At 42.7% G+C, this 21,341-nt stretch overlaps 1 protein-coding gene across 4 annotated transcripts in view; it reads right to left on the minus strand.

Moving 5' to 3' along the window:
* The window catches only part of SH3TC2 (SH3 domain and tetratricopeptide repeats 2), a 65,445-nt gene that overhangs the window by 21,565 nt on the left and 22,539 nt on the right, over positions 1-21,341 (minus strand). For all 4 annotated transcript variants that reach the window (XM_070374587.1, XM_070374589.1, XM_070374586.1 and 1 more), the window contains exons 6-12: positions 20,501-20,702; positions 19,655-19,728; positions 17,629-17,824; positions 10,782-10,915; positions 7,913-7,954; positions 6,091-7,788; positions 5,801-5,981 (exon numbers count right to left, since the gene is read on the minus strand). In XM_070374587.1, the coding sequence (XP_070230688.1) occupies positions 5,801-5,981; positions 6,091-7,788; positions 7,913-7,954; positions 10,782-10,915; positions 17,629-17,824; positions 19,655-19,728; positions 20,501-20,702 (2,527 nt within the window). The remainder of the gene's footprint in view (positions 1-5,800; positions 5,982-6,090; positions 7,789-7,912; positions 7,955-10,781; positions 10,916-17,628; positions 17,825-19,654; positions 19,729-20,500; positions 20,703-21,341) is intronic.

A 21,341-nucleotide genomic window follows, 5' to 3' on the forward strand; every position in this document is an offset into this window, starting at 1 on the left:
GGCCACTCTCTGTCAAGAATCAGAATGTCAGATTTGCTGCTGAGACTGTGCTGTGAGCTGAGAAGCTGTACGCAATGCTGAGGTGGTCACCAACCTCCCTGGCCTGGTAACCACAGACCTCCTTCACTATAGGAAGCCCTGACCTTTTCTCGCCCACTCTGTACCCCTTAAACGCCAAACAGGGATAACAGGTCTACAGGCCTGGCCTCCACTTCTCTCCCTAGTCCCACTGTAACAATTAATGAAGACAGGACCCATACATCTCATCCTGGGAGATTCTTGCTGCTGCTGCTGCTGCTAAGTCACTTCAGTCATGTCTGACTCTGTGCGACCCCGTAGACGGCAGCTCACCAGGCTCCGCCATCCCTGGGATTCTCCAGGCAAGAACACTGGAGTGGGGTGCCATTGCCTTCTCCGGGAGATTCTTGGGATATGGTTATTTTCTCCAAACCCCCAGGGAGCAAGATGTGGGTTATCACAGAGAAATCAACTCACAAGGAGGCATTTTGATCTTAGAATTTTTCTCTCTGAGCTCACTATGACTGTGAAAGAGAGGAGGTCAGCGTTCCTCAAAAAATACTCCAAGGGGGAAGGCAGGACTTAGAGAGACCCAGATGCTCACATAACTCTATCAACACTCTATGTGCATGGATTTTCCAAAGACCACTGCTTCCACCAAGACTTATACCTGATTCATGACTCCAGTATAAGACAAGCACCTTATGGTCTAAAGTTGGGAAGTGGTCTCCAGCTTCCTTGGTTCTTTCCTACCATCACTCACCACCTCATGTATTTACATCTACCAGTGGCTATGCTATATCACCCACAAGACGAGTCACTAGCTTGGCCTGGAATGTCCCAGCATGCCAATGCTTCCAGTCAACACCTGCAGGTTCTAGGTGTGGCTCAGCTCCCAAATCAAATAAGTAAGGAGAACAGCTGGTGGAAGACTATGAAATCAGTCTTGATCCCAAGTCTCATGAATTCCTAGCCAGCTATGCCCAGGCCCTGCCATAGTATCTCCTCTCCTCTTAAACCCCCAGTTTTCTCTTTTTCTCATTTTTTTCTGCCCCTAAAATTCAATCTCTGTGGCTGAATCCTTGTTTCTTCCTTCCTGTGTGGATATCAGCCATGAGTCTGTGGTGAGGTGACCTCAGTACACCTGCCTTCCTAGACTTCCTCCTACCAACCCCTGCTGGGGTTTTCCAGATTCCTGCCCTTCCTGGATGAATGTTGGACCTCTGGCCAGAGCCCAGCCTCCACTAATTGGTCTCATCCAATTTCCATAATAAGAACTGCCACTCACCAGGGGCTGACCCTGGGCCAGGTGTTGGGATACAAATTTCCAGTTACACATCCTTTTATTTAATCCTCAAGAAATCCCCAGCCATGAAAGTTCTTAGCTCATTTTGCAAATAAAGAAACCCAAGGGTCTTTTAAAAAAACTTGTCCATGTTTGCATTCCTCATTTCTAAAGCTTTATGTGTAGCTTTCTGCTGTTTTGTCTTTAATAACAGCACTGACGGTAATTGTTACTTATGATTTATTGAGACCTTAGCATGCACTAGGGGCTTGACATGCATAATTTCATTTAATCATCACAACAGCACTAAGAGAACAGTATTATTATCATATCCATCTGCAAATGGGAAAAATAAGGCTTTGAAGGGTAAGCAATAAAGACCAGGTAATAAACTGTTTAAATGAGGATCTAACCCTGAGAATCAAATTCCAGAGCCCCCCCAAGACCCTCAAACAGTGCTCAATTTCTGGCTCAGAAATCAACTGTGGAAAGGCTTTTGTTTCTTTTGCCACTTTAACAACTTCAAAATTTTGAAGGACATAAGCAACCTCAAACCTTGAACAAAGTACCCCCATTGGAAAAAGATGGATGGTGATGTACATCCTAGGCTTGTGATAAAAGAACATGTCAGCAAGTGCAATTCTTTCCTTGTTTATGATTCCAAAAATGTTAGGGATTAGTCATATTAGCTATACTGAAAACCAAACATTGAAACATTTTTTTCAGTTCCACAGGAGTAAGATGCACAAGAATAAGAATAAAAGCCATGAAAAATGACGTCTAGGCATCTAGGGATTGTATTATATGCAAAGAATCATTACTTTGCAAAGGCCTGTTGCATGCAAGGCATTTCTTTCTGAAAAAAAATATGCACATCCTTTGTGTCTCTTAGCACCATTTATGTGATACTTGCAGTTAGTATGTGTATAATATCTACTTCCTGAACTAGATGATAAGCATTGTCAGCTCAGGGACTGGGCTGACATTTGTCAGCTTTTAACAGAGGGCCTGGGCCATAGTACATGCTCAGCAAGTATTAGTCGAATGATCCAATAGAGCCATAAAGTTCTCAAGGAACCCACCTGGTTCAGCTCTACAGCTAAGTCTATAGACAGTCTAAAGTCTATATTGTGTCACCTTGAGACAGAAAACAAGACCCCTAATGACCTTTCTCATTGAGAGACTGAAAAACTTCATCAAACTAGATTCTGTAGTCATCATCATGAAGGCAAAGAAAGCAAGACTCAAAAGATATACTGAACAAAGGGACAGCAAAGTGTCTCAAGACAAAATTCTGAAGGCTGAGCCAAAGTTTTCATCATCTACTGCCCTGCCTTCCTACTCACCATCACTGAACACTAGAGAAAACCTTTCAAACAGGAGGAATGTAAATGAGCAGAAAAGCAGTATGGGTAGTGAAAATGACTCACTCTTTCTTCCTCATAAGGTCATCCTGAGATTGCACGTTGGTTGGTAACCAGTGCATGCTCACTGAATGTCTTCCGTTACTATTATGACCACCATTTTCAATACGGATGCTGACTGTGCCAGTCCAGAGGCCCACCGTAACCCCCTGCACCCTCATCTAACCTCCATATCCCTCTCCGGGAGGTAGGCTATAATCTTCTCTCTCCTTTAGTACCTATACCCAGAGAAACATCAAACTCAGTCTGTTAAATCTACAAAATGTTTTTCAAATGTGTCCTTCCCTTTCCATTGCTACAGTTAGACCCTTGGCCCCAAATGGTCTTCTCTTACCCTGCTCCAGTTTTCAAAATCTTTCTTATCCCTCAAGGGCATCTTTAAATGCTATCACCTTCATGAAGTGTTCCCTGACAGATCCACCAACCCTTAGCTGAAAGTGTTGTTTCCTCTCCCTCCAAACCTGCCCCGGCAGATGCCTGCCATCTCGCCCATGAACACTTCATGCCTTTGCCTGATATGGCTTTGAGCTTTGTAAGAATGGAAATCCCATGGGGAGAATTTAGTTGAAAAAACCATTACATCAAACCCACTTAATAAATTCTTCCTAGAAGTCAGTGCCAGGAACAAATTTGCTCCAACAGATACATTTGTTTATATTTTTTTTTTATCAGACAGTGAGAACCTCATATGGTTTTTCCCTTTTTACCTCAGCTACCAGGAAGCTTAGAGCTAAATTACAGTAACCACCTCCAGGTGCATGGAAACACTTGTTTATCTATTTCTGTTAGCTGGTCTTTGTTCTATTCTTTTACACAAAGGCTTTGCAGGAGTAGTTGATTGATAGACGCTAAATAAATGTAGCATTATAGTATGTTCTCCTTGACAAACTGAGCATCCTGAAAAGGGGTAAACATCTTATGCCCACACAAATATGTATGTCTCTCTGTTCTAGACACCAGGTCTACCCACTTGGAGTTTACAGTCACTACATTATGATCTTCTGAAGCTACTGCAGAGTCTTTAAAAATCCCCAAAAGTTTAGGTCTCTGATCTAGAAGGCCCATAACTTTAAGAATCTGCCTCCAAAACTCAAGACTCTTTGGAGGCAGCAGGAATTCTTATACTAACACGGCCATTACCAGTGTCAGCATAGCATAGCTGGCTCATCCTAGACTTAACATTTTAGAACAAGAAGGCACCTTATTCAATTTAACCTTATAAATGGGGGAACCAAGAAGAGAAATGGCTTATTTAAGGACACATTATAAGCTCATGGCAGGCTCAGGTTTCCTGACTCCTAATCCAGTTTTGATCTCTTCTCTCACTGCTCTGTGGCCTGTGACTTCCAGACACTTCTTGGAGCAACTCCAGCTCCACACCTTCTCTTCTCTCTATCACTCCCCACACCTAAGAAATCCAGTGGTCCTTCATATTGCCTTAAGAAAGGCCTCTGCACTCTGTTGACAGCAACAAGGGCTTTTTCTTTGGCTTTTCACTTAGAATTTCAGTGGTTTTTGACAACTGGAGGCAGGAGGAAGGCTGTGAGCAAAGAAAGGATGGCAGCTGGGTTGGTGATTAATCACTGCACAGCAATTAATCTGAGATTGAAGTTGCACACAGGGAAGGGTGGCAATAAACCTGACACATATTTGCCACCCATACTCCTGTCCCTTAAAAGTCAACTTTCCCAAAGCCCATTCTCACTATGTGTTACCATGAATACATGACTATCTCATCTCTAAGGTTAATTTAAGCCTACCTTCTGGATCTGCTCCAAAACTATACAGATTCCTAAGGTGTTCTAAACAGAAACAAAGTGGGGCTGGGGCCAGCCTTCGTGGCCCCTCACAGCCTGCAATGATCCAAAACTCCATTCCTGGGACTAAAGACAATGGGATATTTGGAGGATACCTGATTCTTGTGAGAGAGGGAAGAGATGAGGGAGAGGGAGACAGAATAGGAGAAAGAAAGACAAAGAAAGATTTCATTATCTGATTATTAGTGGTCCGATTTATCAGGTGCCCAAGGTTACCACATTGCGTAGAAAAGCAAAAATTATCATTTAAATAGCTTTTCCTCAATTACTTCTCTTTGCTGAACCCTAGCAATCATCTCTACCCCATGTTAGAAGTCATTCATAATTATGAATACAATGCTACAATGCTAATCTATTGCAAAGTATATAATTAAATATAAACCATGCAGAGTTTAATGGAATCAATTAAAGGCTTGTTAGAGAGCAGAGTTGCAGGCCATGCCACTGGCAAATGAGGATCAGGCAGATCTGATCAGTGAAGAGACAGAAAGGAAAATCAGCAAGAGATGGCAGGATAGTTCACTTGAGAATAATTTAAATATCAAGAGTGAAAAAAAAAAGCCTTTGGGTAAAACAGTTACGTTTTGGGATATTTTTGAAAAATGAGCCTTTCTAAGAGAGTCCCGAAAAGTCAATCACCAAACACTTCTTTTGTTATGTTTAGTCTATGACTTAGTGCACAATTGCAGTTATAACCTTAGCTTCTTAACTAAAAAGTGAAAATAAACTTAGTTTCATCATTTCCAGTTTCATTTTAAAGGTAAGTTACCATCAAAATTTTTTACTGTGAAATTTTATACCCCTGCTTTCTGTGCATTTATTTACTTTGTGTCTTTTCTCTAATACTAACTGTCCTCAGGTAATGAAGACCTCCTGAGGGTTCCATGGTCCTCAGTATAGTAATTGCCACCTCTCTGAATTATGCATCGTCAGCCACATCCATCTGATGGATTGAGATACACAGGTAATTACTTGTAACACAGCCAACATGATCGAGCCTTATCAGGCACTGTCCAAGTGTCCCGTGTGAGGAAGCAGAGGCATGGGCAAATGTAAAAATTGCCCAAAGTCACACAGCTAATAAGTGATGGGTGGCACTGAGTTTACAATGTGGGTTGGCTGCAAAGACCACGTTCTTTTCCATGATGCCACAAACACATCATGTACATCTGGACTTAACTTTGTGAGGGAAAGTATACTGAGTCTCCTTAACGAAGGAAAGATGTTTCTAGGAGAGTCCTTGAGCCTGCACTCACCTGGATGTATTTAGGTTCCGATAGAGCTGTCCAAGGGACTCCAGCAGCCTCCCCTCCATCTCCCGGTCTCTGAGTTGCTGAGCCAGTGTCAGCCAGTGCTCGTGGTAGGTGATGCATGCCTCGGGGTTTGGGGACACAGAGCTGTAGAAATGGCAGAGGGATTTGGTGACCTGAAGCTGACCTGAACATAAAGCAGGAACATGGATGAGATGACTGGAGACAGGACAAAGGAAAAAAATGTCCTCTAACACTTTTCTCTAAAGCATCTCAGCAGCACAGGACATACTCACTCTTCAGGTGTTGATGCCTTAAGCCAAACAGCAATGCCATTTCATAACAAACGCGGCCACTAGCCAGCTGGCGTCCATATACCTGGACCTGAGCCAACCAGAGAAGCACCTGTACTAATTCCATGTCTGTCTCCATGCTGGCCTGGAGTGTAGAATAGAGTTGCACAGACTGTAGAAGATAGTTCCTGGCCGGCTGCTGAGGCCAGGACTTAAGGGTCAGATGGCCAAGATTGGCCAAAGCCACTGCCTGGTTGCGCACATCCCCTACCTTCTGGGCTCTGTTCAAGGCCCGAAGATAGCTCTTGGCTGCCCTGTTCACCCTGCCTTCACCTTGAAGTGCAAGTCCCATGAGGTTATAGACCACTCCTTTGTGGATAACACTCTCTGTCTCCTTCAGGGAGTATAAGAATGGCTCAAGGATGTCCAAAGCCTTCTTTGGCTGGCTGGATAAGAGATAGGCCCATGCCAAGCAGAGGGAAGACTCAAAAGCTTCCTGCTCACTCAGCAGCTGGCCTAGCATCAAAGCTTGGCTCAGGTAGTGGATGGCACCATCAGGAGATCTGTGTTGGAGGTACACTTTGGACAGGATGAGACACAGGACCCTCTGGGTGCTCCAGTCTGCCTGTTCCTCACAGGAAGTCAGTGCCTGCCTGAGTGCCGGGCAAGACAGGGAAGAAACTTCACCCCAGCTTGGGGAGGAGATGCCAAGGAGCTTGGTGGTGTTCTGCAGGACCAGGTGGACCTGCCAAATTGGAAGGGCCATCCCTTGGACACTTGGAGTTCCACGTAGCCGGACAGAAGCCACTGCAAGGTGTGGCAGATATTTCTTGTCATAGAGAAAACTCAAGATGGTGGCTGCAGCATCTGAGGTGGGAGGGTGTCCAGAGATGAGCTGCAGGCGCTCGGCGAAGGGCAGGACCTCATCATGCCGGCCAAGGCTTAGGAGCAATCGGATGGCCAGAAAGCAGGCCCTGGCCTCCAGGGGGCAGCTGCCTGACACGATGCCCTGTCTCAGCACATAGGCCACCACATCCAGCTCGCTCTTGGCACTATACTCCCGGTCAGGCAGGCAGGCCAACAAGGTACCTGCCTTCTCCAGCAAGGATGAGCCTTTATGCCTCAGCCTCTGCCTCAGGTAGATGGCCGCCAAATTGATGTACAGGGCAGCCACCAAGGACAGATCCTTAAATGCCCCGTTGAGAATGTGGATGGCCTCCTCAAAGTACACCCTGGCCTGAGAGAGTTTGACCTTCCTGACACTTAACCGACCCAGGAGGAAGCAGAGCCGGGCGTGGGCCCAGGTCATGTGGCTCCGCTTGGCCCACTTCCTCGAGGCCTCCAGGTAGGCCATGAGCTCGTCCTCCTCAGAGTAACTATAAAAGGAAGACGTGAGGAAAGAGAAGGAAAAATCATAGAGGCTCTTAAAGTGGTCAGCATAACCCTCATGATCCAGAAAAGCCAATATGGGGGCGAAGTTCTCAGCCTCCTCCTCCTCCTGACCAGTGTTCATGTTCATGAGCAATTCTGGGTCATCGAGGTCATCAGGCTCTGGCAGATGATAGGTGTCTGAGGCAGCTGAAAGGAGCTCTTCCTCCAGACTAGAGTCCTCAGAGCTGCTGGACTGTCTGGAGCCCATGGCCTGATGCTCCTCCCAGGCTCCACCAGGCCGGGTCTCCTTGAAGCCTTCGGACTGGGACACTGTAAGGGACGGGCAGAATTGAGCAACACTAAGTACCTGCAACTATGGTGGCCAGCTCTTGGCAAGAGGACAAGATTCTGTCCCACAGGACTGGAGGTCTGGTTCAGCATGATCTCTACTCACCGCTCAGATCGTTTGGAAGACTTTGGATGGATTCAAACCCACCTGGATAGAGATGAAGGACAGACCTGAGTTAGGTCAGAATGGTCCAGCATGCCTATGCCTGCACGCGTTCCCTAGACCAGTGGCCCCTTGGAAACTTTGTGTTTCAGACCAACTGCCGTCCCTAAAGTACAAGACAGCATCTCCCCTTCACCATCAGTGCTGCAGGGACCTAAAGATTATCTGGTTTAACCCACTCACCATACAGTTGAGAACTGAGGTAGAAATAAGAACAGAGTCAGAGAAGAAAAGACAGAAACAGGAGCTGTATGCCAAGAGGTGTGAGTATGCAGGGCAGGAGTGATGACAGAATCTTAAGGCCCAAATCTTTCAGTGAGTCTATGACAGAGCAGCACGCTCTTGGCATGTGGCATTGCCTCTCGTTTCCATGTGTACAGCCTTCCTTCTTCCTTCCTGTCATCCACCCATTCAACAGATAGATTCAGTGTGCACAATGTGCTTTGTAAATTTGATAGGATGAGGTGATCAAATGTCAATAATTAAGAAAAGAAGGTAAAGAAGCATCTGAGGTTCCTAAGTCTTGTTCCCTGAAGTACTGTGGTGGGATGAGGTGGGAGAAAGCACAATCTCTAGTAGTTTTAGACATTTTGAATTTGTAGTACTTGAAGGAGCTCTAGCAGAGAATGAAATAGATCTGTGGCCAAGCAGAAAAGTGGAGACTTGCAAACATGGATTTGTGACTGACACTATGTCACAAAGAATGTCTCAAAGTCCCAAAAGAAGGATTTGCAGGGAAAAGCAAAGCAGGTGGAGGAGGAGTGGTTATAGGAGATTTGTGAATGAGCTGGGAAAACATCAGCATTTTACTGGCAGATGAGAGACAATCCAGGAGACTGGAAAGGCACAGAGAAAAGAGGAGTCATGGAGACCAGGGTGGTTTATGGTGCAGCCATCTAACAAAAGTGACATAAGTGAAACAAGATAAGTGAACAAAAGTGAACAAGATAACAAAAGTGAACACATTTCACCGTGTTCAAAAGTGAACAAAAGTGAAATAAGATAAGGTGAGAACCAAAAAGATGACCTTGGGGTTGGCAGCAAAGAAGTTGACCCCCTTGGCCAAAGTAGCCACAGTGGAGCTTGTGGAGGTGAAGGCCAGGTTTGTGCTCCATAGAACAGGGGCTGCTAGAAAAAAGATTCTACCTCTTCCTGGCAAAGAAGCAATAGCCAGCCACCTGTGCCCCTACTCTAAGCTCTCCAGTGAACTTTGAGGGTAGCAGGCCCCTCACCAAGTGAAGCCTCCACTTGCTATTCTCAGGAGAAGGTTTCTTCTGTGAGTGTCATTGAAGGTACTTGATATCTGCAACCCCCAAAGGTCCTACAGCCAAACACAGCAGAGCTAGAGAGCTGGACTCTGGGTTCCTGCACCTGTCCCTCACTGATGTTGTGGGACACGTGCCTGCCCTACTGCAACCATTTCTCTTTAGGCCAGGACCCCCAAGAACACAAATAATGTAGGAATTTTTTTAAAATGCTTCCTCTCAGAGAAAGAATTACAGGGCATAGGCCTTGGGGGAGTTGGAATTTACCGATAGGATGCCCCTTCTGCTGGTTGCCCTGGTGCCAGGGACAACCTGTGAAGCCATGAAGTGCAGCCCGCCACCCAGCAGAGATGCACCCTTGGTCTGTAGATAAGAGCTAATGGGCTGCCTGAGACCTGTCCCTGGATTTCCCTCAAGCACTGGGTCAACAGTTGGCAGATACCTTGGATCCAAGTCTGCAACCACCCCTACCTCCAAAGCAGGCCCTTAATCCTTGATTTTCAGACCTTGGCTCCAAACTACCAGGCTACATTCATAACTTCAGCTTCCTGGTTCAGCTTGGTGCAGCAGTGTGATCTGCCTGTAGTAAGAAAGTGCTGCCAGGGCTAGTGCTGATACCTGGGCAAGGTGCTAATCACAAATGTTCCTGTGCCTGGAGAAAGTTTCTAACTCCCACTTCTGCTCCAGAGGCTAGCCTGTGAGTCCTTCTGCAGAATCTCTGGCCATACCCATGAAATGTGTGCCATCTAATGTGGCCACAAAGGAGTGGACACAGCATCCCCATCACTGAAGAGATAGGAGAAATAGGACTCCTTCCTCAAACCCTGTCATTGGATGAAGCACTTCTTGACACAGAGCAGGGGACCCCTCACAAAGTAAGGGAAAGGAGTGTCATTCATTCACTCAGTTAGTCATTCAGACACCACTGAAACTGTGCTAGGTACTGAGGCGCCTCACTCACCCAAAGCTGACATATCCAACAGTCCAAAGTCATTTTGTGTCAGGGGCAATGTGGTGAAGTAGGAATTGTCCTGACTAGAGGACAGGGGAGGGCAGTTCTTATCCTGGTTCAGGCACTAATTCACTTGGGCCTCAGCTTCCTAATCTATAAAATGAGAGAAGTCATTTCTTAGGGTCTTTCCAGCTATAATGTTCTATGGCCCCACCTTTATTATTGTGGGGCCAGACCTACTTCAGCCCTAGGAGGAAGACCCTCAGCCACAACCCAGGAAGTTTTCTTCTCCAGTTTAGAATGGAAGGTTCAATATGGCCAGCCTCCCATTGTATAGTTGAATTGATTTCATTACATCTCATAGTTTTTAGGCACCAAGTCCCTTGTGACTTTAGAATCATCTGAAATCCAAAGTGAAAATGCTGCTAATCAAATATGACCCAGGTCATCAACTGAACTGTGATCACAGCCCCACATACATGCATGTGATTAGACTTTAGAGATACTGTACTTTTTGGTTAGGAACAATTCCTTAATCTTGAGGAGTTTGGGCTTTCTCAGGGCAGGGGGGAGCAGTTGAGAAGCAAATACTCACTAAGCTGGTAGACAGATGTTATGTCAGTCTGAGCAAGTGTGCGGAGGAAGCTGACACACTCAGCTTTCCTGTCACTTCCCAGGAACCCCAGAGAGCATTTTTCCTCATCACTGAAAAAGGCAGAGTTCTTGCTCCTGTGTTGAGGCAAAAGACATGGACACAGATCACTGCAAGGTTTCAGACACGACCTCCTCTCTTCACCCTAGAATGCAGTGAAGGACACAGAGAAGCCATCAACCTACACAGTCAGAGCTGAAATCTGTATAAAGCTCTTATTTATACATCAAAGAAGAGCTGGAGGCACCTCATCTGTGCAGAACCGACCTATGTGGTGGCTGAAGAAGTGGCACATGAAAACAACCCTCCAATTAAATCTCCATCTCTCAAGAAAAACAAAACCCCTTCCTTCAACCCCTACCCATTCTGTGAGACCACATGGTGACCATTTCTAAGGAAAGAAATAGGAACTGGCTGTCCTAAATGCAAGGGTTGGAAAAGGACCATTAAAAGATGTTTCTTTGACAGATTATTTCAAGAAAACACTCAGGACTGATGACACAATTTAGAGGAACAACGGACAAAGCTTGACTATAGTCAGAAGAAACCCTTCACAGCTGATATTGACATCAGATTCCATGACACAGCACAACAGTGTTATGCACCATAAAGAGAGGGAAAGAAGGCTAAGGCATGGGAAGTGGGTAGAAGGAAGGCCAGGGGGCTAGAAGAAATGATTATAAATAATAGAGCTCTGTATATTCACTTTACTGTATAAACTAATTGTTAAAACCAATTTGTCAGCTAGATACCTGTCATAAATCAAAGAACATGAAAACTAGAAGTGCCTTGGAAAGTATTCAGTCCAGTATCCATATAGACAACATTTAATAAATATCTCTTTGTTCCCAATATATTTTTAACTTCAGAATCCAGCTTTAAAACAAAAATAACTTGGAAGCCTAAGTGTTAATACCAGCTAATACTTTGTGGGGGCTGTTTATTATGAATCAGATACTCATTTAATGCATGCAGTTGCCCTATAATGCATATACTATTCTTATTCCCTTTTTACAGAGGAAGAGACTGAGGTACAAAAAAATAAAGTCTGTGCTTAGGTAACCATAAAGCAGGATGTAAGAGGAGCTTCTTTACTTCAAGCATGGTTAAGGGAGGGGCTGGGATGCAGTGCCATGGTCTGCCACTTACCCATTGTCTCCATAGCTCAGGTAAATGCAGTTTGAAAGTCAGCCACTTTAGTGGCTGTTTTCTGGTTGAGAAAACTAGCCACTAATGTGAACTGCTCAAGGTCATAACTCTGATTAGAGGCAGAACTGGCACTAAAGCTTGTCTTGACATCTATAGCTCTTGACAAAATACTTAAGTCAGTCAGTTCAGTTGCTTAGTTGTGTCCGACTCTGCAACCCCCTAGGCTGCAGTACGCCAAGCCTCCCTGTCTTATGGAACCCCTATCTCTCTGGCTTGACCTCCAGATTCTCCCTGGAAGTTTAAGATATTCAATTCTTACAAGAGCATGTAATTGAATTCTACATCTAAACTTGTTTGAGATAAAAAGAATGATATGATCCCATTCCTTAATTTACTATTTCATTTACTCTTCATAACAATCCTATGATGTAGATATTTTTATTCATATTTGTAGATGGAGATTCAGAAAGGTTTAGTGACATGCTCAAAATTACACAGCTGGAAAGTGGTAAAGCTGAGATCAAAGCTGAGGTCTTCTGCCTCTGTGTCCATTGCCTATGGCTAATATGCTAATGCCCTGAGTCCCAGATACTTAGAGTCCAAGAAGCTTGACAAATTACATTAGGGCTTGCCGGCATGGAGATCCTTAGAAGGAGTGTGGTAGAGCTTCTAGAAATACAACAGGCTGAAGCACAGGGCTACTTGCCACCATATATATAGACAAAGCATGGATAAAATCTGATAAACATTTTAATATAGTATTTAACTTTAAAGAGAAAAAGGGAAATTCCTAGGAACCAGAAACAAAAGGAGAAACCAAAGCCAAGTTGGTAAGTTAGAGTAGATGGTCCAGAGATGCTGGTGGTTCTCAGCTGGGACACTGGCCCTCAGAGGTGGGGCTGACCTGCTAATACCACTTAGGGACAGAATGTGACTTTGGACCTGTGTGAAGCAGGGAAGCTGAATGGAGCTCCCAAAATAGCTTTGTGTTCCCTGTGGCCTAAAATCTAGAAGTGCTGCAACTTCTATAAAAGGAGATTGGAAACTTCTCATAACCTGCCAAGAACATGCTTTCTGTCTGTCTGAGTTCCTGGAAAAAATAAGACACCTAGGCTTACACTATTACAAGGTGTGGGATATGAATTTACACTGAACAATGTAGTACCCTATCAGAGAACCAGATCTGAACCACTGAGTTTCTAAGTTTCCAGGGAAAGCAAAGGCCAAAACTGCTCTGCTGGAATGCTTTCTGTAGTCAAGGCTTCAGGCACAGACCATCTTTTAAAATGTCGACAGTTCATTCACATAACTGAAAATACAAACCACACAAGAAAATGAACTATTGACACAGAGAGTCAGCAAATGCACAAATGGGTAGATCAACACTACAATAGAACTAACAGTAATCTGAAGATAATTTATAATAAGCATGGTTAAAATAATGAAATAAAAAGAATGAATAGAAGCTGCAATGAAAATATGGGACTATAAGAGCAGAAACAGAATATGTGAAAAATAGTAAAATATGAATTTTAGAAGTGAAAATAAAAGCATGGACATTTGGGACCATATGAGTAAAGTTAAACAACAGGTTTAGTCACAATAGAGAAGAAAATTGGTGAAACTGAAGAATGTTCTGAGGAAATCATCCAGAATATAGCCTAGCATGATAAAAGATGAAAAATATAAAGGAACTGATTAAGCAAGATTGAGGATAGAATGATAAGTCCAACATACCTCTAACAGGAATTCCAGAAGAGAGACTAAAGAGAATGAGAGAGAGGCAATATTCAAAGGAAGAATGACTGAGCATTTTCCAGAATTGAAGAAAGACATGAGTCTTCAGATTGAAGAAGCACACCAAGTCCTAAGCAAAATAAATAAAAATAATACAATTTAAACATGATTTCTATTTCATTAAGGTTATAAGTCTTTTTGGATTTTCTATTTCTCCTAATCATTCTTTCTGGGTTCAATTATCAATTAATTATTCAACTCATGGAATAAAAGAGTTAAATATAAAGGATAGGAACATAAATTAATGAAATAAAAGCAAAGTAGAAAAATTAGAAAGGTAAATATGAAATTAATAAAATAGGAAACAAACAATAAAGATGGTCAGCAAAAGAAAAAATGGTTTTCGGAAAAGACTAATAAGATTGACAAAACTCTGGCAAAATGGATTTGAAATTTTATATTAATAATTAATTTTCACTCTACACTTTGAAGATATTATTCTACACCTATGTAAATGATCACTCAAGAGTATATTTTAAGTATCTTAAAGAGATGGAAAGCATTTACCAACTCACAGATCTCCACTGAAATATCTACCTAGAGGCGTACATGATGGAGAAGGAAGCAGACAACTTGCTATAAATAATAGGATATATCAAAGCTAGATATATTACGGTACAATTGCAAAACATCAATAACAAAACAAAACCTTAACAAAAACAGCGAGATAAAAGCTACCTACTGCAAAGAAATGGTTATGAAACAGCAAACTTCTCATCAACAAAAATAGATGCCACAAGAAATGGAATTATAAAGAAGACACAGATAAACAATAAGAATAAAAGAGGGGATTAACAAAGAAATTTTTTAACATTTAATACCACGAAATATTGGCTTTTCTCCTATTCTCTTATATCTGGTTTCAAGTACATTAATCTTTCAATCTTGTTTATTTTTAAATGTAGGCATTTGAGTATATAAATTTCTTGTAAGTAACACTTTATGAAAATGAGCTATATCTTTTACAACATGAATAAATCTTAAATTTATAATGTCAATTGCAGAAAATGCCAGTTGTAGAAAAAACATTTATATAAAATTTTAATACACAAAACCATAGTATTTTCATTTATAAACAAATGTCAATTTTTTAAATGTATCAGAATAAAGACTAGAAATTTCAAACAGTGTTGGCCTATAGGATGGAATCAGGATCAGAGAATGGAAGTATGAGGGCGTAAAAAGGCATCTTCAATTATATCTAAAGACTTTTTTTTCACTTAAAACACACACAAACTCAAACACAAACACATTAAATGCTTAAAAACAAAAAAAAAGAGGACAAATGTGGCCTTCTGTCACTCTCAAAAGGGTGATAGTCTTTAAAGTCACTCTTGTCAAACACAGACTGTCTATTCAGACAGACCTGCCCAAGGTTTAAGAACGGGTTTTCCAGCTACTGTTGCTGTGAAACTAGGTAGCTGATGTTGAAACCTGAGCTATAAAAAAAGACACCCACAAAAATTTGCTTCCATGGATAAGCAAGATCCCATTCCCATGTGTCAGAGGCATGACCTAAATCTGACTCAGAAAACAGCTTCTGAGAAATTTCGTTGTCAATACACAGCCGATTTGGTTAAATCAAAAAATATATGCATGCCTGCATACATACATACATATGTTGTAGTAACACTTCAGAGAGTAAAAAACCATCAAAGGGAGAGAAGCTGAGAGGAGAGGATGGAGACTTCAGCAAATGCTGGGCCATCTTCAGAGACCTGACCCCAAACAAACACAGACTAAGAGTGACACCCAGTGGCCTGATCACAGGGACAGCACAGCACACAGGGATGGCTGGTTCCTAGTCCACACCATGGCTGCTTCAGGAGGCAGGTTGTTTGTGGGGTTTTCATCCAATTGCTGTGTTTTGAGAGTGTCTGTAATCTAGAGAGTGCTTTGGAGGTGTGCAATGAACAAGTACCCCTCCCTTCTCCCTCTGCCACCCTTCTCTGTTTCCTGTCCACTCTCCCCTTCCTTCCCTACCAAATGTGCAATCTTTGGTAAATGGGGTCCCACAGGTGACCAGGTAGAGGCCAACAGGTGACTCTGTGCAAGTAAGGAGAAGGTGTCCTACCACCTCTGTGATACAGGGGATGATATTCTGCAGGATGAGTGTGTCCTGTGCAACTAAGCCAGCTAAAATGTGATGATCAGATTAATTTAATTAATCTGGGTTATTGTCATTTGAGGCATGGTATGAGGTTGTTGTTTAGTTGTTAAGTCATGTCTGACTCTTTTGCAATCCCATGGACTGTAGCCTGCCAGGCTACTGGAGTGGGTTGCTATTTCCTTCTCTGGGGGAGCTTCCCTCCTGACCCAGGCATTGAACCTGTGTTTCCTGCATTGACAAGCAGATTCTTTACTGCTGATCCGCCAGGGAAGCCCATGGTATGAGGTACAGAAGTCCAATATAATTGATGAAATCTGACACCTACCTTCAATAGCCTATTTAATGGCCTCTCAAAGATTACCACCCACAACAGTAACAGCAATAATAAGAGTTAATGCATATTGATCATAATACACACACACACCCTCACACACACTATGCCAGACACCATTCTAAGGGATTTACATGTAGCTCATTTCAACTCAAGACAATCTTATGGGCAAATACTAACACTATGTATTTTGCAGATGAGAAAACTAAAGCTTAGAGAGACAAATTAACATATCCGAAGTCACCCACTGGTAAGCTAATGGAGACACAGGATGTGCTCCTGTGGCTATAAATGCCTATCAGGAAATCTGGCTCTGAAACTCTTTATTACTGAGCTATGCTACTTTCCAATGACCAGTGACCTCCTCATGACCAGTGACTTCTCAATGGTCAATCTCAAAGCCCTTTCACAGTGTTAAGCATCCCCCAATCTCCCACATGGCTAGTAGTTCCTCCTCCTTAGTTGTCTCCTTCACTACATTCTTTCTTCTTCTGCTCTGTAAATGGTTCTTCCCATTTACAGAGCATTTACATTGGCATTTCATTCCTCTTATAGAGGTACCTGGGTTCCCACATGTTTGTGTAGGGAAAATTACCTTCTCTCCCCTCTCCCTACAAAGGAAAAAGCTTGTTCTTGGCTCACTCTTAGTGGCTCTTTCAGTGAGGGAAGGAGTTCCAGTCTGAGTGTTCAGAGCCTAAGGCATTGCTTGGGCCATGTTTTCCCCACGTGGAGGGCTACAGTGTCTCAAGTTTAGCCACCTACTTGGTGTTTCCTCTAGTACTTCCTGGACCCAGGCTTTTCACTATTTCCTATCCCAGTGCAAGACGCTCACCCAGAGAGACTTGGAGGTATTCTAGGACTCTATGACAGGGTGGCTGGAGCAGCCTTGCCACCTGCTGCTGACTGGTCACATGGTAGCTCTGTGCCTCAGAACCAAGCCTTTTGGATTTAAGGCAGGAAACAGTAAAAGAGGCACTCTGTCATCCTGGCCAACACTGACTTCCCACACTGAACTTTCAGCAGACAGACCTACGTGAGAGGGAACCCTCCATTTACTAAGCAGTAGTCTACAGGTCCCTGTGCATGCACTCCCTTGATGGGGCCCCTTGATTGGATGGGAAGGTCTAAAAGCGGGCCTTGAGTTTGGAGGGTTGTGCTTCTCTCCTTGCACAGAGGAAAGCCTCAATGACCATCTGCTGAAATGAACTGACTCCTTTCCTGGTCACTCATCTTTCCCTTCCTATCACTCTTCATGTTGTCTAGGTTGTCAGAATGTGCTCTTATGGCTTTGTGTTACTAGGAAGCCCTGAAGCTCATCTGCAACCTGCACAGAATGGGACAGGACCACTGGGGAAAGTGGCCCTGCTCCAGCACATCCCAGACGGTCTATCTGTCATACTTACACTGGGGAATAAGAATCAGGATCTATGATCCTGGTAGGCACAAAGCCCACTTCTCCTGAGAGCGCTGACTTCCCAATGAACCACTGAAGCCCAGGAATGACAAAGCCGATGATCTCAATGCTTTCTCCCTGGTGGAAATTCAGCTCGTCCTTTTCTTCCCTCTCATATTCCTTCCAGGCCTTACATTTTCCTCTGCCTGTGGGAAAACAGCACACAGGTCAACCAAATAAGGCAGAAACAGCTGAGCCACTCACTAGCTTCCAATGTAATATGAAATGAAGTGTTCCCAAGACTTTAGAACTTTAAGGACCAGTGAAATTTCTCCCCCCTCTTCAAAAAAAAAAAAAAGAAATTGGCAGGAATGATCCAGGGTAACTGGCTTTTCATTTGGCCAATCTAGGAAATTCAAAAAAGGAAATATCATCTACTTTTACCATTGTTTTATAAAAGAAACTTTAACAAATGTAGGAAATATAATCTCAGAATACTAGGTATTTCTTAAAACAGAATAAAGGCAGCTTGTGTAAAACTGGAAAGCTCACTATATTGTCTTTCTTTGTCTTATTTGCCATTACCATGCAAACACTTCATCATGGTTAGCACAGATCTACAGACCAGGGTGCGGACCACTGTAGGATCTCTCCACTTCTTTCTGGCTCCTTTGGCCATTATGACTGTCCAACTCCCTAGCTGTTGATTGTGTCTTCAAAATCAGAAGTTCCCACTGCTTTGGGGGTTAATAGTATCTACCATGAGTTAAACACTTACAATGTGACAAACTGTACTAAGTGATTTATAGATGTCACTTAGTTTAGTTCCCATGACAAATCTGAAGTTGGTTTTACAGTAACCTCATTTGCTATTGAGGAAGTTGTGGCATATCACGAATAGGCTGAGGTCACATTGGTTTTAAGTTGTAGGGCTAGAATCTGAACCCAGAACATACTTCACAGCCCCATGTTCCTAACTACAAGACCATACTGCCTCAGATAGATAAAAATCTTGTTTATGGTCAATTATTGATTAGATCTACTGTCTGGATCTGATAATTCCCTCTGCATATTTTTAAGTGTTATTTGAGCTCAGAACTTTAAAAATTGCACTTTGTGCTAGGTGTGGTAAGGCAGCTCCAGGGATGAAGATGAAAACATTAAATTTTATTATCTAGTAGATATAAATATACTTACAGATATATATGTATGTGTTTATGTATATATATGTGTGTGTGTATATATATTTATGTGTGTATATGTATATATAAGTATGTGCATCGCATGCATGCTCAGTCAAGTCCAACTCTTTGTGAACCTATGGACTGTAGCCCACCAGGCTCCTCTGTCCATGGGATTCTCCAGACAAGAATACTGGAGTGGGCTGCCATTTCCTTCTCCAGGGAATCTTCCCAACCCAGGGATCGAACCCATGTCTCTTGTGTCTCCTGCATTGGCAGGTGGATTATTTATCTCTGAGCCACCTGAGAAGCCCATATATACCCACACATACATAGAGAGATTAACTAAAATGTATGTGTATATTTATGCACATATATGTATGCATGTATTTCATTATTCAACAAATATTTACTGAGCACCCACTATGTGTCAAGCATTCTTAATCTTCCTAAGCACAAAATTCTAAAGGAAATTAGAAAACATTTTGACTAGAGATTGAAAGCAGGCAGCTGCAGACCACATCTGGCCTACATGGGGCTTCTTTTTCACCCACATATTTTTAAAACCCTATGGTCCCCACCGTTTCCTAACATCTTCCATTCAGGCCCTCCATGCATCTGTGTGTTCTGCCTGCCCTTGGAAGCATTTATAGCTACAGTATAGCCCTGATCTGAGACCTCTCACTTCACAGGCAAGGGAACCCATGTCTACAGATGGTATAACTGACTTCCCCAAATGGAGTCAACAGCAGAGATAAGACAGGAATTCACATCAACTGACTCCAAATCTGTGGATAAAGTAGGAGGCAGAGCAATATTATCTCCCTACTAATACTGTCTTCAACTCAGCCATACCAATCTGATAAGAGCCTGTCCAATCCCTCTTCCTGGAAAGGCCACAGTTTCCTGGATAATTCTTTAGGAACCACCTGCAAATGGAAACACAGTGTTTGCAAACATGGATTTCAAAAAATTTGAAAAGTGAACAGAATAATTCATTAAAATAACAATGATGGTAATAATGATAAGTATTATTGTCATTTAGATTACTCTAATTTTAATAGTGGCAAACATTCATTGAGAACTTACTTTTTATCAAGCATTATGAAAAAGAGGGAAGCTTAACAGGCCTAGGGTATTTTCTAGCTCAGCAATTAGTTTGCCAGTTAAATAACTAACAAAGGATCCCACTCCATTCTACTGTCAGACTCTCTGACACACAGGGCCCATGACCTGGAATCATGTTTATTGTCACTCTGCTGGAATTTATACTTCCTCCCAGCAAGGATTCTCAGACTTTAGTGTGAAAAACATCCCCTGATATTTAAGGGGAGCTTACATAAATTGAAGATTTTTGGATTCAACCCCAAGAGAGACTGAGAAAGACCAGGGGTGTAAACTTGTAGTAAAATCTCCAAGTGACTCTGGTACAAATGGTCCCCAGTCCCCACAAACACTGTATTGGAGATCAGGCAGTGTATTTATTCTTTGATGCAACGTCCATTTGAAATTTTGGGTTTTCTCTATTTCATCTAATTGTGCAAATCTTGACTGTTAAAAAAAACAAAAAAGATAAAAAACATCCAGGTTTGTTCCCTCCCTGGCACCATGCATGTCCATATCTACAAATGTGCCTAGTCTGTTCTGTGCAGACTTCAGTGTGCTCTGGGACCCTCTCCCAGGATTTGAGTGGCTACTCACTGGTGGAAAGGGAGAAGCAGGGGTTCCAAGGCTGACACTGGCACCAGGCCCCGCTGACCTGTCACCAAGGACACAGCTTCCCACTCAGACTCGCCTTCAGCCATCTTCACCGAGATTAACTCATTCTTGCAAAGTGTCAAATACTCCCCTTCCTTCTCAGCTGGCTGAGCCACAGAACACATGGCTCTGCAGAAGAAGTGACCTGTAGATAATGAGAAAAGCTCTTTCCAAGGAGTAGCAGGCAGTGAAAAGGGAGTATCCACTATGTATATTTCCATCAGAGCCCAAATACTTTTCTTCCTGAAAATAAAGTACACAGTCCAGGGAGAGGTACTACAGGAGGTCTTTGTGACCCCAGGAAACTGGTACCAGGTTCAAAAAAAAAAAAAACTGAGAGGGAATTCACTTAAAATAGGCACCAAAAATTCCAAATAATTCTCAAGAATGAGGTTTAATTGGGACTTAACCTTGAGAAAATATGAAACAAAGTTAGTGAAAATATATTTAAGAGAACTTCAGTTATAATTGCAACCTCATGCTTAATCTTAAGATCAAAAAAGAATAAATTAAGTTGATTTGGGTGAATATAATTTCTCCAACTAAATTTTATAGTTGTACAGTATGAAAGTTTTTCTTTCATGTATGATTCATGTGATACAATCAGAAAGAGAATTATTCTGCAAAATATTCTACAGAAATCTGGCTCTTTCACTGTGTCTATTGAAAGGTTATTGCTGAACCACGAAAGACACCAGGATTCTTGGCCTTCGGAGGAGAAGAATTCAATCTGGGGCCAGAGATGAGGCTTGATCGCTTAGAGCTTTTGTGTAATAAAATTTTA

This window comes from Bos mutus, chromosome 7, assembly GCF_027580195.1.
Source record: "Bos mutus isolate GX-2022 chromosome 7, NWIPB_WYAK_1.1, whole genome shotgun sequence".
Taxonomy (NCBI): Eukaryota; Metazoa; Chordata; class Mammalia; order Artiodactyla; family Bovidae; genus Bos; species Bos mutus.